Source organism: Pyrgilauda ruficollis, unplaced genomic scaffold, assembly GCF_017590135.1.
Source record: "Pyrgilauda ruficollis isolate IOZ18807 unplaced genomic scaffold, ASM1759013v1 scaffold7, whole genome shotgun sequence".
NCBI classification, from domain to species: domain Eukaryota; kingdom Metazoa; phylum Chordata; class Aves; order Passeriformes; family Passeridae; genus Pyrgilauda; species Pyrgilauda ruficollis.
Genome location: NW_024528821.1, coordinates 6,400,383 through 6,417,013, shown reverse-complemented (window position 1 = coordinate 6,417,013; position 16,631 = coordinate 6,400,383). Strand labels below are relative to the sequence as shown.

At 47.4% G+C, this 16,631-nt stretch overlaps 2 protein-coding genes across 2 annotated transcripts; one reads left to right on the top strand and one right to left on the bottom strand.

Annotated features, from left to right (window-relative positions):
• Positions 1–1,481: 1,481 nt before the first annotated feature.
• Positions 1,482–4,847, bottom strand: AGTR2 (angiotensin II receptor type 2). The gene is made up of 2 exons (XM_041485175.1): positions 4,716–4,847; positions 1,482–3,102 (listed from the first exon to the last, which is right to left on the bottom strand). Exon 2 carries the CDS (start codon positions 3,027–3,029, stop codon positions 1,911–1,913), a length of 1,119 nt encoding a protein of 372 aa, XP_041341109.1. The 5' UTR covers positions 3,030–3,102; positions 4,716–4,847; the 3' UTR covers positions 1,482–1,910.
• Positions 4,848–12,871: 8,024 nt separating this feature from the next.
• On the top strand, positions 12,872–14,158 carry LOC121363198 (nyctalopin-like). Its single transcript, XM_041485334.1, has one exon. The coding sequence runs from the start codon at positions 12,872–12,874 to the stop codon at positions 14,156–14,158; it is 1,287 nt and encodes a 428-aa protein (XP_041341268.1).
• Positions 14,159–16,631: the final 2,473 nt, after the last annotated feature.

The window sequence follows — 16,631 nt, the reverse complement described above, 5'->3', positions numbered from 1 at the left end:
AGCATAAGTCTGCACCCCAGGGAAAAGGCATGATCCTTGTTAAACACTGCTGGTTTTGAGCAGGTCCAACCTGACATGCAGAGAACATGCAGCCTGTCCTCCTCTCAGGACAGGCACAGCTGTAGCACAGAGCTCAGATGGTGCAGGTCAGCTTTTGATTGGAGACTCCAAAGACACCAATTAATGTCCCACTTGTGTTCTTTACTGACCTGTATTGTAGCAAAGGTAAAAAGCTTCCACAACCTCTTATTATCCCTCTGAGCTTGCTGCCTTGAGCACCTGGTGATTTTCTAAGTGTGCTGGTTTGTTTTGCTGCAGCACAACTGTGTTGCTGTCCTCATTGCTAAGCAATTAACAGTTTGTCCTTCCAGAAATACCCAACGCCCCAGACACTATTAGCTCCTCGGAACATTTTCAACAAAAACATTCCAGGGGAGCTGCATGAGTAGCTCCGCCACTTTCAGGGATGAGCATCTCGCCAGCCACATGCCCCACTAGAGAACACCAGAGTAGGACAGGGAGAGGGGATTACTTATGGTCAGGCCCTGTTCTGGCAAGTTCTGCACAAACTTTTCACCTCACATCACTCTGAGACTCACGCATTTCTTGTAAAATCCAGTGAAGAAACTTACCCCTACCTACCAGAGAAGTGAACCTGCACAGGTTCCCATGGTTTCCAGCCAGTTGGGACTTCCAGGGAGGCTGGCTTGACCCCCGGATCAAAACTGTGGATTCAAGCTTCAAGAGTAACTCTGATATCAGAGACAATTCCCTGAAACTAATGATCTTTGGTCACTCACCCTGGGGAAACCTGCAGGCAATGGTAAAAGGTGCTAACAGGCCCCTCTTTTAGACTGAGCCTATCAAAGGGTCCAAGAGGACCAGTACATCTCCAGCAAAATAAAATCTCAAATAAATATCAAAAGCAACCTCAAAATAGAGTCAGTATTTCCCAAATACTTTTTTTTCTCATTCATTCTTGTAGTTAAAATGAGTAAACTCACACCATGGTTTTGCTTCTGGGTGACAAGACAGAGTCACTCAGGATTTCTGTATGCAGTACTCCAAATTACATTAGTAATTGACATTTAAAATGCAAAAGGTCCACACAATCAGCAAGCCCTTGTCACGAAGGCTGCTACACAGTGTGTGGGGCTCAGCATGCCCACGTAGCAGTGGGACCCTGCATGTTCACTTCCTGCAGCATTTTTGTCACAAGTGACCACACTGAATCCAAGAAAGGACCCTCTGGCCTATGGACTTGTTACCTGCTGTGAGAAAGGCAAAAAAAATGTGCACTTTGTGGGTTTTACTTTCCCACAAGGATACCCTCCCGCCTTCAGCAGTCTGCAGAACCACGTCTCCACAGATTCTCAGGATCCCAGGCTGAAGCAAGCTGGAAGCATATTTGATGCATTTTACATACATCTCTAGCCATTTATTTTTAAAAAATTAAAATATACAAAATAAATGTCAAAATATTTTCTTACAGGTAGGTACAGAAGTATCTGCACTGCTTTATTTACACATTCTCTAGAGAGAATCTCTTTTAGAAAATCAGTTTAGGGTACAATACTCAGCACCTATGCAATTGTAGCTATGGTGTAATGGTCCTTCAGCATATTTAGACTTCTTGTGTTACATATAACCCTTGCCTGATCTCAGCCATACAAAAAGCTGATATTTAAAATGCCATCAATATAGCTATTTGTCAGAACCTTCCATCTGTGTGAAACTTGAGTTCTCGTGAAAAGGAAGGAGGAATAAATCCCCGTGTATGACAAAAACAGATTCTCCTTCAAACAGCTGGCGAATAAATGGGCACAAAACAAAGGGAAGAGGAGAAAGTAATGTCACCACTGCAGGGACATCCAGCTGCACTGACATCACCCCACACCGTGCCCCAGAGGCTACAGGAAGGACTCAGGTTCCCCCTCTTTGCCCATGGGGGTTTCGGCCTCTCTGAAGCAGCTGCCCCTCCTGGCAGAGGAGCTCTCCCGGTGGCTGCTGAACTGGTGAACTCTCCTCTTGAACAGGCGGTGCAGCTTCTCCTGGAACTGGTTGCCAATGAAGCAGTACAGCAGGGGGTTGATGCAGCTGTTGGCGAAGGCCATGCAGATGCCGAAGGGCAGCGCCGTGTCGATGAGCCCCAGCACCTCACAGCTGTCAATGATGCCCATGTGAGCCAGAGCATTCAAAAACGTCAAAACGTGGAATGGCAGCCAGGAAATCAGGAAGGCCACGACGACAGCAGCCACCAGCTTCAGGACTTTGTCCCTCTTCTGCCTGCTTTTCCCAAACTGCTGTGCTTTAAGCAAGTGCCTCCTGATCCAGACGTAGCAGGTGGTGATCACTGCCAAGGGGATGAAGAAGCCGAGGGTGTTTTTCAGGAAGGCCGTTGCCACAGACCATTGTGCGTAGTTCTCATAAGGAAAGGCCATAATGCAAGCATTGACCTCCAAGCTTTCAACGTAGTGAGTGTCTCGGAAATAAAAAGTTGGGAGGGAGGACAAACAGGCGAGGCCCCACACAACCAATGCTACAAAATAAGCTTGTTGTGGAGTTCTCCTCTGGGAGTGAATAGGGTGGACAATGGCGTGGTACCGGTCCACGCTCATGCACGTGATGAAGAAAATGCTTGCGAACATATTCAGACACAGGACAGAACTGGAGACCTTGCACATGAGAGACCCGAAGAGCCAGTTGTATCCCTGAGCGTAGTAGGTGGCCCAGAAGGGGAGGGTGGCCAGGCACAGCAGGTCTGCCATGGCCAGGTTGAAAATGTAGATATTAGCAACTGTCTTGGGGCCAGTGTGACGACAGAGCACCACAACCACCACGCTGTTGCCAACCAAGCCAAGAACAAAAACCGCAGAGAAGAGGGCTGGAATGAGTGAAAACTGATAATCTGAAGACGTAAGGGGGCAGGGAGGGGATGAGTACGACACAGCCGATGAGTTTGTCAGTGCTGTAGACAGGACTTGGAGACTTTCCCTGGTGGTGACAACCAGGGAGTAGTTGCTCTGCATGTTGGTGCTGGTGGAAAGGGAGTTTCCTCAGGAAATTCATGGGCTGGCAGCACTTTCCTATCACATTGCTCACCTGCAGATCAGAAACCGTGTGTTAGACATGCACTCTGCAGCTGTCTTAGCTCTGAGATCACACAGACACGATAAAATAAAAAGCATTTGAAGTTATATCAGTAAGCTGAGTGCTGAAATACCGGGCAGCCCTGCTGAACTCCTTACCTCCATCCCACTGACGGAGCACAATTAGCCCTAGGGACGTCACGGCACTTTTTAATTAGCCTGGCAGAGAAGAGAGCAGCTGGGGTTTATCTGTGATTACAGATGGTGCTTTCTGTGGCCAGCAGAGCAGAAGGATTATGGACTCAGGAGCTGGAGACACTTTGGGAGCTTCTGTGACCCAAAGGCCACACTGAAGCTCCTCATGATCCTTTTCTCAGTTTTCTCATGATATTTCCAGCACTCTGAGCAGTTAAAATAATATAAAAGGGCAGGCGTGAAAGCAGCCATTAAAAAGGACTATTAGGAAAGCAAGCTGTGATATTTTTTTTCTTTCTTCCCCAGTTCACAGGGCTGGACACAAAGACACTAAAGGGTCTTTGCAAAATGTCATTCACTGTCAGTGTCCTTCTGACACATATCTGCATCTCCTTCCCTCATGACAGCTTTAATCAGAACAGTAAAAGAGATAATTTCAATGTAGACACAAGCAATATACTCAGTCCTTGCAGGCACTGGATTTAACAGTACTATGTGCCATTAATTTAGAGATATCAGGACTTTTCAGTAGGGGAAAATGTAGCTATAAAACAGCTAAAATAAGAGAGTTGACAGGTCTGTCTCTGTTACATTTCAACAGCTCGTGTCTGCACTCTGAGCAGGACATTTTGCAAACTTTAAGACTTTGTAAGTCAATGAAGAAGATATCATGGCCAAGTATTTTATTTTACATACTAGAAAGAGGCAATTCATTTTTAATTAAGTTTTTGTGGACTCAGTCAGGCATTTAAGAATTCTCAAGGAACTCTAAAAATAACAGAAATTTTCACCAATACAACAGATTTGGGCAATGACCTCTCATTTAACAGAAGGCAACTGATCATTTCAAACATATTTTTCTGTATCCACAGTTTAATGTACCGTTGCTTATCATTTGCTTAATGCAAAATATGCAAGATACTACTTTGGATATACTGACAAAAATTTAATTTTAAATATGTTGCCTCAACAATGAAAATTCTGCAGGAGAATTTCTGCAGAGTGCTGGTATTTAAGGTCACAAATAGTCGATCATAAGCCCATGTTCTGTATTCAAACAGGTCCTAAACCCAATGAAAGCTTTTTCATTTGGGAACACAAATATCCAGAGAGGGTCTGGAGTCTCATTTCACCCTTATGTCCTGAGCCCTTCACTTTAACACACAGACTCTGAAATCTCAGAATTAATCACAAAGCATTACCTACCTCCCTGACTCCTAGCAGAGGGACCACAGCATAATCACTTGCACTGCACTACAGGGAGCAAGGTTTCATAGACAAACACACTCCCTCCCTCTGGTCCTGAGCAAGTGGTGCTCAGGATCTGCTCTGAGCTGCTCCTTCCTCCTCTTACTGCAGGCACGAGACATTCCAGCACAAATGGAATCAAATCAATGGAAATTGTGTTCTAACAGCAGATAGAAAACCTACCTCTCAAGCCTCACATTTGTCTGGATGCAGCTCCAGAATTCCGTGCTCCTTTTTTCCGTTTTCCTTCTGGTGAGTATGGCCACCAGCAATCTGCTCTCTCATATCTTCCCTTTTCCACTGGGAGACTTTAACCTACATAACTCCAGAACTGAAATATGAATGCCTGCCAGCTTCTTTTCCTTTTGGAAACAAAACAGTTTGAGAACCCCCCTTTCCAAGGCCACGTGAGCACATGCAGTAAATCAGGAGAGAGCAACAAGACAGCCAGAAAAAAAGGGGGGGGAAAAAAAAGGAAATGAAGCAAGCAAGAAAAAGGAAATCCACACAAATATCCCTGTGGTTTTCTACTGCAGCTCTTGGGCCAGGAGGATACACCCACATGCAGCACCTTTCTGCCCTCCACGTGCACACACAACATGTGGGAGCCTCCATGAAAAGATCCATGCATCTCTGAGGGCAGCGGGATTCCCGGGCAGTCCGTGGAGTCCTAGCACTGGCTAACACATTTGAGAATGAAATAGGCTGTTAGTCTTGGCAGAATTGACTATAATGTGAACACAGAGAGACAGAAAGTGGAGGGACATCACTGCATTCACAACAGCACTGCCTGGGTAAGGGGGCTGATCCCATCTCCCAGTCAGAATGGGAAAGCCACTGCCCCATTCCTTGCAAAGACAGGCACACTGCTGGGGCTGAGGAGAGCAGCAGGACAAACCAGGACAAATCAGGACAAATCAGGACAAATCAGGCAGCAGGATGTGGCTGAGAGCAGGCTTGGTTCTGAGGCTGCACTGGGGTAGGACATGACCAAACCGAGCTCATGCCAACTCCCATTCACACAACACAGAGTTTTTACATCTGCTCCTTCCTTGCATCACGTGCTGTGCCTGGCCCCAGCCTCCTCTCCCTGGAAGGAGCTCCAAGAGGGCTCCTGGAGGATGAGAACAGGGGCAAAGGAAGCACCCATAGCCTTAACCATTTTGCCCTGATGCCTGGGTGTGATCTCTGCAGCAGCTGCCCATCTACTGGGGGCACGTGTGCTGTGCTCCCCAGCAAGGCTCACAGACAGAAAGAAATCACTGGAGCCCCTGGCAGTGACATATCCCTTTGCCCCTGGATCTCAATCACTAGCCAGCACTGGACCCAAGCTGATCCCATCCTCTGAGCACCAGCACAGCCTTGGGGTGATGTGCATCCACCTGTGGGGGAATCCCAGTGCCTGCCCTTGCTCCAGGAGTGTGCAGCACACCAGAGCCATGACCAGCTCTGCTGATACCAGAGTGACCCAGAGGAGAGGTGGAGAACAGCCTTTTAACAGCATCTTCAGGGCAACCAAGGGCTGAGCAGGCTGTGGAGAACAGTCTCACCAGTTTCACCAGAGCCCAGCCATGTCTTTGACCAGTAAAACCTTCAGAGAGTGTTGAAAAAGCTTATCAGCAAACTCATATACACCCATCCCCTGGAGGTGAGTGCTACATTCAAGGCAGAGAGAAGAGTCCTTGGCAGATTTTGTCTTTATCTGCCTCATAATTCAAAGTCCAGTTCTTAGCGTATTTTCTGTGCTAAAAGGAGACTGAGTTATTTAAAGAAAGGGAATCCCACACAGCATTTCTGTTTACCACAGTGCAACGATTTACTGCTTCAAGGCCATGATGACAAAGCAGTCCATGGTCAGGACTGTCAGGCTGCAAGCACACAGAAGAAAGTCATGAGTCCTGCTGCAAAGGAGCAGAGATGCACCTTCTGCCACCAATTCCCCCTGTACAGACCCTGCCTGGGGTCTGCTGGCCCACTGGTGAGTGACCTGAGATGACTGCACTCACTCTGAACCATATTTATTAACTTTTTTGGTAACAAGATGTGCCAGAACACCCTCAACCAGGAGTCTTTGCTGCTAGTTGCACACAAACCATTGGCAAAAGGTTTTGCTCCATTCTTCAGCAAACACCCAGTGAAGGAAAAATGCACAAGAATGTTTATTTTTCTAAAATAACAAACACTCATTATTTAGACTTATATAAAGTTTTCCTTGCCACACAACTTTTGATTCTTACAGATACTGACTGTGTTTATTCTGTTTTGCCTACAGAATTGAGACTTTAGCAGACAAGAAATGGCCCTTATGCAGGCAGTGCAATGGGGGTCATGGCTCAAGCTGCCCTTTGACAAATCCTGCTTCTGTTCTTTCCCCTGCCAATGCTCAGTGCATCTGATTCCTTATCTGATCCCAAGTCCTCACTGCAAAGCTTTCTCTCACTAATGTAAAAATCCCTCTCTTCTATTTCCCCCACCACCTCTTTCTTCCTCTCATTATTTCTGAGCATCTTGTATGGCTGTGAAACAGATGTCCAAGTTGTCCATGCACAAAACAGCCTCGTGCCATGTAGAGCTGCAGCTGAGTGAATGCCCCCTGAGCTTGTGGGATGTGTTTTCCACACCAGGCTGGTAAATCCAGCACATGGATCTGCTGCAGCAGAGCCCAGCACACAGCTCAGCACAGGGCAGAGCTTTTTCACTGCTCATCTGGCTGCAAAGTTACAAAAGCTGAGAGTTTTCAACACAAGAGCTGTTTGATTTTAAATTAGTAGAAGCTTGAGGTATCTGGGGGTTGAATTTGGGGAAGGATTTTGAGTACGTCTTTTACACCAACTAAAAAAAACCACAGTTCAAGAGGAGCAAGAAATGAGCTGCAGGCCCACATACAGCCCTTAGGTTTGCCTTTCTATCCTCAAGCCTATCAGCCTGTAGAGGTCAAAATGTCACCAGCAGTGTCTAAAAGAAAACCCAAACCTAAAAAACCCCAAACCACCACCACACACAATTAAAATATCACCTTCTGATCAACTGTACAAATGAAAAGGATCCATGCACTCCAAGCCCTAGGTCTTGGATTTTGCAGGCAAGTGCTGCCACTGTCAGGGATGGAATATTCCAAACAAGCAGCCTGACAGTGCCAGCAGGCTGTCAGAGCCACCTCCTGAGGCTAAACCTTGCCAGCCAGCCAAAGGCTCAGGGTAATGTGAGATCCAGATGCAAACTGTATTCATGGGCTTGATTTGTTCCTTTTAGAGAAAGCAAGAGGGAAAAAATCTTTTATAAATGTGCTCCCCAGGATGCATAACCCAACACAGATCACTGTGGCTGTGTGTGGGGTTGATTTACAGCAGGATCCCCTGACTCCCTGGTCCCAGGGCTGGCAGCAGGAGCTGGGGATCCAGCACCAAATGCCAGGGCAATGATGATTTTCATCATGCCAGACCCTGGGATTAGCTGGGATGAAGCATGGCGCTAATAATGCCATGATTGCAGGTTTGATTCCTGCATGGGCTGGAAGAGCTGGACTTAATGATCCTTGTGGGCCCCTTCCAACCCAGAATATTCTATGATTCTGGTGAGTGCTGTGCCAAACATTCCAGCATTCCATAAACTTTTCTAAGCATTCCCCCTTCCTGCATTTGTTTATTTAAGGGTTTCTTTAGGGATTCATTGCTCAGTCCTGCAAGATTGGGGAATCTAGCTCACCCTTCCCCAGTCCCAGAGCACTCCTTCAGAGAAAGCTGGTTGCTTGCATCCTTCCTGGGGACTCAGGGAAGGGAGCAGTTGTGAGCAGTGACCTTGAAGGCTGGGGCAGTGAGTCCCATTCCCATCCAGCACCCATGGTTCTTGCTGGGTCACTTCTGGGTCCTAGCACTGTCTCAGGTACCTCTGAAGCATGACCAGTTCTGGCAGTGGCTGTCTGCAAACCCAGTGTTTTGGCTGAGAGCTGCCAGCTTTCTCAAAGGCAAGACCTTGGTCAGTGTTTCACCCTCCCTGCTGGAGCCATGATTTCATGTGGAAGAACTAAGCAGGGCTGGGGAAAGTGTTGCTTTTTCACTTCACAGCAGCACAGCAGTGACCACAAGAGCCACCCAGACAGGGCCCATCAGATACTCTGGGAGAACAGACCTTCTGTGCTGGAAGAGGTCAGTTTTGGAGCAGCTCAGTGAGTGTGACAGAGGCATTTGGGAGGGAAGAGGGATGCCCTTCCCACCTTCAGCATGCAGAAAACTTATCCAAAGCATTTGTTTTATGAGAGATGTTTGTGTCCAGCCAACAGCACTGCCAAGATTGAGGTTATCCTCCATGACATTGTTTGTTCAAATTATTGGCTGTAAGCATTTTGCAAGCTACTAAAAGTAGTGAAGAAAACAAGCAGATAAGTGATTTTGAAAACAAGCTGCACCCGTTGCTATTAAAGGCAGGAAATGCACACACCCTGGCACCACTGCCTGTTCTTGGGGCATGCCTGCTCTTGCTGAAGGCAGCAGGACTTGGTCAAAACTCCATCCCTGAGGGCTGCACAGCTCCCAGCCATGTCCCCAGCACAGACAGACCACCAGACTCCAGGGCCTGCCAAAAACAGGCACAGAGGCTTCATGGCCATGGCAGAGCAGCATTTCAGCAACTGAGACCACCACAGGAACCCACAGTCAGCTTTCAGATGATAATTTATCATCACAGGTAATTTTCTCCTCACTTCTCTCAAAGCAGTTGCTGTGATGAGCAGCAGAAGTCAAGACACTGGTGCCCAGAGCTTGTGGGAGAGAGTTCCCTCCTGTCTAACTTCTGCTTTATTTGAACTAATATAGTTGTATATAGCCTGGCATTCAAAGGATGTGGGAGTATGCTTCACATTTCTCTTTAGGGTCTCAAGGTGGTATTTAGGGAGAGTTAGGGCTCTGTGGAAATTTTTATAGCGTTAAAGAGCACCCTAAGGGTCTCTTTCCAGAGATCTTTTAAAAATAAAGATCTTCCTCCCTTTGCTATTCTGAACTATAACCACTGCAAACAGCTTTCCCACTTTTTAAGTGCTTTTACTAGAAATTCCTCTTATGTTCCAAGAATACTGAGATACACACGAAAGAGAGTTCACCAGCTAGATAAAGCTTTGGGGGTGTCAGATTATTCCTGACATTTGCACATTCCACATTATTTAATCAATCTTTTAACCAACAAAGCTATTAAGTGATTCTACTAATTCCATCTTTCCCCAACAAAAAGGTTAAAGAATGCAAACGTTGCTCTTTTAACTTATTAGACCAGCAAGACCATCCCAAAGTAGATATTTTGACTGCTGCCTCAATCTTCTAAAGATAATTCATCTCCTTAAAATCTACAGTATTAGGCAAGGCTCTTGACATCAGCTACAAACAATTTCTGAAGGGGATGTGCTGGGCTATAAATCCCAGATGTCAGATAAATCAGTGACTGAAAAAAAGACAAAAACACAACCACGGTCATGTGGTGGGTGGAATACATTTTAACAGAAGACCTGCAGTGGTTCAGCTTTTCCATTAAAGCTGGGTGGATGAGCCACCTCAGCCAAACCACATGATGCACTCCAGAAACCCTCCAGGCAGATGGAGGGAGACAATCAGAATCCCTGCACGTGGAGCACAAAGAGCTGAGCCTGGAAAAGAGAACCCAAGAGCAGGATACTAATATTTGAACAGCCCATAAAGGGAAAGTTTGCTAAAAAGGTAGGTGGAGGAAAAACTGATGTGCCAGTTCTTCTCAAGGAACACATCCTTACCTTGCCTCTGCAGCACCTGGCGTGGCAATGACTGCAGTAGAGATGCTCAGGGAGCTGGAGCAGCGCTGAGCACAGGAGCACTGGGCACTGCAGCACACACAGGACATTCCTGTGGCCACTCTCTTGGACCAGCACTCAGCCCCCAGCAAAGGTTTAGCTCTCCACAGTGCTGAGTGTTGGCACACCACTGCACTGCTTCCACCCCAAGGGCAGCTGCAACCTGGGCTGCCATCAGTAAGTTTGGGCAGCCACAGCCAAAATCCTCTCAAGGCAGCTGCCACCCCACCTCCATGCTTTGTGGAATCCTTACAGGGAGAAACTGGATTTGCCAAACCTGTGAGAAAGTGTAAAAATCTGGTCACTTTGATACTTATGGGTTTCCTTGGCCCCATAGGCTCTGAAGCAAGGAAATATTCTGCAGCTGCATGGTCCTGTTCCACCACAGTGTTTGAGTCCAGTAAAGCAACATCTGGCAGCAAAGAGCTCCAAGAGCTGCATGCTTTTGGTCTGAAAATTTCCAGTGTGAAATCAAGAAGAGTTACAGACAGCACTGGGCTTTACTAAGAGCTACAACACGGTAACGCTGCTGGAATTACAACCAGAATTACAACCAGAAATAAAGCCTGTGTAGAATAAAAGGGACATGAGAGCAAGAGAGCCATCTTTTTCAGCATGAGCTACAAACTTCAGCTAAAGGCAAAAGTATTCCCAAGCACACAGTGCAGCTCCCTTGTCCTGCACAGAGATCAGCAGAAACCTGTCTCCTTCACAGGGTTGCACTGACAAAGTCATGGAGGGATGGATATTCCAAGCTGTGCTGCATCAGGAGGCAAGAGAAGCCATGGAGACCCCAGCAGCAGGACACCCGTCCGAGGTGATGTCCTCGAAGGAGCAGTCCCAGCTGAGCCAGGAATACAGAAAACAAAGACTCACCCACCAAAACCTTTGGCCTGACCCCAGACACAATCAGTGAGCAGTGCACAATTCCACCTTCCTCTGGGGCTCCCAGGACCAGCCCTGGGCACGGTGCCAGCACTGCTGCTCGTGGTGGAAACCAGATTGTGGCCCCCAGTAACACTGCACCAAAGCCTGTCCAACTAAATAAATGATGTTGTTTACAGCTGGAAGATGGTCTCCATTACACAACATGATCATCCTGGCCAAGCTTTCAGGGAGAAGTTGTTCTTCAGGGGATTGTTGCTTGAAAAAATGAAGAAGAAAACAGAACTAGCTGAAGCCAACACAGTGATTTAACAGCACAAGAGATATAATCTGCTTCTGCTGAGAAAACAACAGAGCTGCAAACTTGTCCAGGTCACACTTACTGTTGGGCATACTGTATATTTGGGGGTTTAGCCACTGTCTGGACAGAGCTGGCAGAACAGGGGAGAGAAAGAAAACCCAACCTGTAAAACATGGAAAAAAAGGAAAAAGCTGAGCCAGACCAAGAAATTAAGAGCAAGGAAATGCACTGGAAGGCAGAGGGCTGACAAAAGGTGCTTCAAGCACATCAGAATACATGAGGACTTCAGCAGAGAGAAGTGAAAAAGGAAAATTTAGAGTGACAAAAACAAGAGCAGCAATTGTGTCACTAATGACCCATCAGCTGCAAGCCATGGGTCTGGTCCTCCTGCAGAATGATCAGTCTGGAAATTGCTGATCCCTGGCTGCGGAGTTCATCAATCAGGCCTCCAAATGCACTTTCCCTTTGCATTGTGGATATGGGATAAAAAACAGGGCAGGGGCAAGGACACAGAATTTTAAGGACCAAAGTCCAGCTGCAGTTGCTCAGTGGCATCTTCAGACCTGCTGGGGACAAGCAGTGCCCTGGCAAGGACAGAGTGCTCTTGGGCTCCATGTTTCAACCACCGGGACCATTTTTCACCCCTCAGGCCTTATCCCAAGAAGAGGTACTGCCAGGACACAGCACTCCCCTGTGCTTTCCCACAGAAAAATGTCAGAGAAATGTCTCTCATGTCAGAGAACACGAGGCTTGCACAGCTCCTGGCAGACTCCCATTTTACTGCAGGGGAGTCACAGCCATCACCAAGGGAAATCCCTGAGCCTGAGGCATCTGTCAGTGTGTGCAGCCTCTGTCAGGGTGAGAGCCCTCCCCTCACACCTGGATGGCAGAGCCTCCATCCACTGCCTTTGCTGAAGCTCTAGCTGGAGAAAATCACAAAAATTCCTCCCAGAATAGTTTTTTTGAGGCAACTGCCAAAAAAACTGAGAATGGTGATAACCCATGAGCAGGAGCCTCTCCCAGACAGCTGCCAGGGAAGTCTGTTACCTGTTGCTGTTTGCAGAGGGCAGGAGGTGAGAAAAACCACTATCAGAGCATGATGCTGGGCTGAGAAGTCTCCCTGCCTCTCAGGGCAGCACTTAATCAGCTTTGACGTGCCTAAACTCTTAATCCCCACGGGGCTGCAGCAGGAAGAACCAGCTGATTTATTTTCACTGTGCACAGTCCAACCGACCCTGCCCTGCCCGTGGTTCACCTGCCCAAAAGGTACATGCTCTTCTTCTTGCCTCCTTCTCTACCATCCATCAGGTATTAGATGCTGTGGCTGATGTGTGGCTGGTCATGTTCTTTCTCGTTATATTTATATTTACTTGTGCAGCAAAGGCTGGGCTGAGTCTGAATGTCTCCAATTCATGCCCAAGCATGTGCAAATGTACACCTGAAGAGACCATCCTCTGCAACAGAGCTGGACTGAAAACCCTGCCTGGAGAAATTGCACCATCCACCATCTCTCTAAACCTCTCCAACAATTATTTGCGGATTCTCAACACCAACACCTTCAGAAACCTGACTTTCCTTCACAGCCTCTGGCTAGATGGGAACAATCTGACTTTCCTGACCCCAGGAACTTTCCATGCTCTCAGCAGGCTGCAAGAGCTGCACCTCAGCAGGAACTCACGCCTCACCTACCTGCATGCAAACACTTTCAGAGGACTATTGAACCTAATCAGCCTGGATTTGTCCCACTGCAATATCTTTGAAATCCACCCACTTCTATTTTCACACTTGCCTTCTTTAGAAAGGCTTGATTTAGCCTCCAATAACATGAGGTATGTGCCACAAGCCTTTAGGAACCTCTCCAGCCTCACAAGGCTGTCCCTGGAGGGCAATCACATAGAAGCCATCGGCAGAGATTCCCTGAAGGACCTGGAAACCCTGAACGATCTGAATCTCAGGAAGAATCGGATATGGATCATCCAAAACGGAGCTTTCGCAAAGCTTCTCAGGCTGGGCATGTTAAATTTAGGCCACAACTTCATCACTGATTTGCCTAATCAGCTTTTTGAAGGATTGATCCAGCTCAAGACCATGCACCTTGAAGCCAACAAAATCACTGCTGTCGACTGCACCTTCAGACAGCTGCTCAACTTGAGAAACTTGTACTTGAACAACAACCAGATCTCCTCGATCTCAGACTCTGCCTTTTTATACCTGAACAAGCTGCACTTCCTCCACCTGAGCAAAAACAACCTCAGCTCCCTGCCCGTGCGCTTGTTCTCCCAAGTGGCCAGGCTGAGGTACGTGTTCCTGTCCCACAACCCCTGGAGCTGTGACTGCAGCCTGCTCTGGCTCTGGCGCTGGACAGCCGCGCGCCGGGCGGTCATCGAGGGGCTGGACTGCGCCTTCCCGGGCCCTGCCAACGCAACAGCACCCCAGCAGCCCCGTCCTGGCCCCCCGGGGGACTGCCCCGTGCCACTGGAGCTGGCCAGCGAGGACAAGTGCAGGGTGGCTGGCACCAGCGTGGCCCCCAGGCCCCCTGCCCTGCCCGGCCAGCTCATCCTGCTGGCACTTGCCTGCCACACGTGGTGCAATGACAGGGGATGGGGCACCGTGGTGTTTCAGTTATAAAGTGGAGGCTGCTTATTTGAGGTTTGTTTATGAACAATGGTTTTCATGACAGATGGATTTTATACGGAAATAAAGGGGTTTTATGATATAGGAATAAATTATTTCATTTATGGGCAATAATCTGAAATGCCAACATCAACATTCAATGCAAATGCTCACGTTGGCAAGTTCAGGGCTGGGGCTTGTGCTGGTGCTGTGGGGCTGGGAAGCACGTTCCCCTCCGCCCTCCCCACTTCCCAGCTGACCACAGCCAGGTGTGACCTCCCTGGGAAGGGCTGCCTTCCTGTGCCCAGCCAGTACTGGGCAAATTGTGAGTACTGCTGAAACAGGAATAAACTGCACGTGCTCCAGGACATCTGGAGTCCTTAGAAAAGGCCCAGTCCATCAGCCTTGCTGTGAGCACGTGGTACCCTGCCTCAGCAGGCACATGGGGATCTCTGCTTTGGAATGTAAGACAGTGTTGGACGTGTGGGCAAAAACACCACCATGTAAAACATTTTATCTCTCAGCTGCTCCTCACAGCACTGAACCTCAGCTAATGTGCCGGGCATTTACCCCTGCAAGGATGTCACTTGTCTCAGGGATGGTCTGTACTAGTTGTATTTCCCTGCATGCAGTCAAAGAGCTCTGTCACAGCACAATTCCAGTGCCACATCCCCAGTCTGCCTCCCAGTCTGCCTCAGGTGCTGGGAGACACAGATCAGCCTCCTCTGTCCTCCCAAATGGAATTTTCCAGTTGTGCAGGTATATTAAAAGCCCTTATCCAGTGTTTACTGGGTGCTCACAGAAGGAAGCAAAGGAATGTGTGCCAGACACACCACATTTGTCCCTGTCCTTAGAGGAATTATCCCAAGCTGATAAGAGGTAAGAGAGAAATAAACCCTTGCTTAGGGCTGAAAACACACAAACCTGCACAATCTGACATGGGAAACCTGCCATGGAGTGCAGAGCAGGACCAACCTTTGCTGGTACACCATGGAAGGGATGAAGTGGGGCCTCACATGCTGCATCCTCTTTATATTTGTGATTAGGTTTGTGCAAAGCATTTAAAGGTCAATACAATAAATTTTTGCTTACATTGTTTGTGCTGTTTCATCATCTTCACTTTCCTCAGCTTCACATACTTTGAGAAGTGGTGGAAAAATACTCCATCTGGTTTCTTGCTTTTGCATTACTCTCTATCAAGATGCAATAGAAAAAGGCAGAAGCAAAAAAGCAAGCAAAGTCCACCTCAGCAATTTCTTAAGTCCCTAAAAGATTCCATTTTTTTCCATTGAATAATACAAATTGGTGAAAAATTTATATGGATGAGAACCTTGCCTTCTCTGAACGCTTTGAGAAAATATTCCTTCCACTTTTACACCACCACCTCATTTAAACAGTAACAGGAACACAACTAAATTGCTTCGTTTGCACTATAATAAAAAATCATAGAAATATTTAACAACTTATTCACAGTATGCTCAGGGAGAACGTGTGGCCACATTTCTAATCCACAAAAAACGAAACTTGCAAGGAATACAAGAAGGCCAGAAAACAAAGACCCTGAGGAGGCAGTCTGGGCTGGCAAAGACATTTGAAGGAGGACCTTAAGATGAAGGATAAGGGCAACATGCACCCACAAGGGCAGGCAGCAGCAAATCCAACTGTTTAAAAAAACATCAATACGAACAAAGGTGACACTGCTAAAAAAACCTTGGAAAGAAAAAAAGCATGTAATTGAAGAAGCAAAACAAAGTATAAATACTAACAAATACTTTAATCTTAAAGAGCAAGAAGAGTTGCAGGAAGAAGGAAATGTGCTCAAGTTTACATCTCTTGTTGAAAATTTTAGGTGTGTTTGACAAAACAAACTATTTGAAAACCTGCTTAAGAGTGTTTACTGGAGGGAAAGCACTGGGTTTGTCCTGATTGTCCTGCACTGGACCTTCAGTGTGACAGATCTGCTTTGCCTGGACCCCAAACCTTTCTTAAATACATCCAGCACAAGGAGAAGGTTTCCCATTCTGTAATTGTCAAAGTACCCATTTCTCCCCCTTTAACCTGGCACCAGAGGCCAGAGAGGCAGGACAGAACAGATGCACATGGCCACTTCCAAAGTCCAAGAATTTTGACCTTAATTACACCACACCCCCAGCCAGTGCCATAAATCACCAGAACACAGTTTTAGTGGGATGGCTGACTCTACTTACGGTATATCACTCCATCTTGAGTGAAAACATGCAATTTCCTGTGGGAAGCTTTGTTAACATACTTTTCTTGTAAAAAAATTGTATACCAGTGGAAAGTTTCCAGCCAGCTCTGCACAAGGCTTCATGCAGGGAATCACTGGGGGTGTTTTCTGACACCCCACACGAGAGCAGGGAGCACTCCCAGCCGGTGCCACCACAGCCCATGCCCTCACCCCTGCAGATGGCAGAGCTCCTGCCCATCTCCTCCCAGGTGCCCCAACCCCTCCTCAGCTCCTTGCCAA

Bases quoted from the DNA above. Each gene is read 5' to 3' on its own strand.
- AGTR2 (XM_041485175.1), bottom strand. From the start codon at position 3,029: ATGCAGAGCAACTACTCCCTGGTTGTCACCACCAGGGAAAGTCTCCAA.
- LOC121363198 (XM_041485334.1), top strand. From the start codon at position 12,872: ATGTTCTTTCTCGTTATATTTATATTTACTTGTGCAGCAAAGGCTGGG.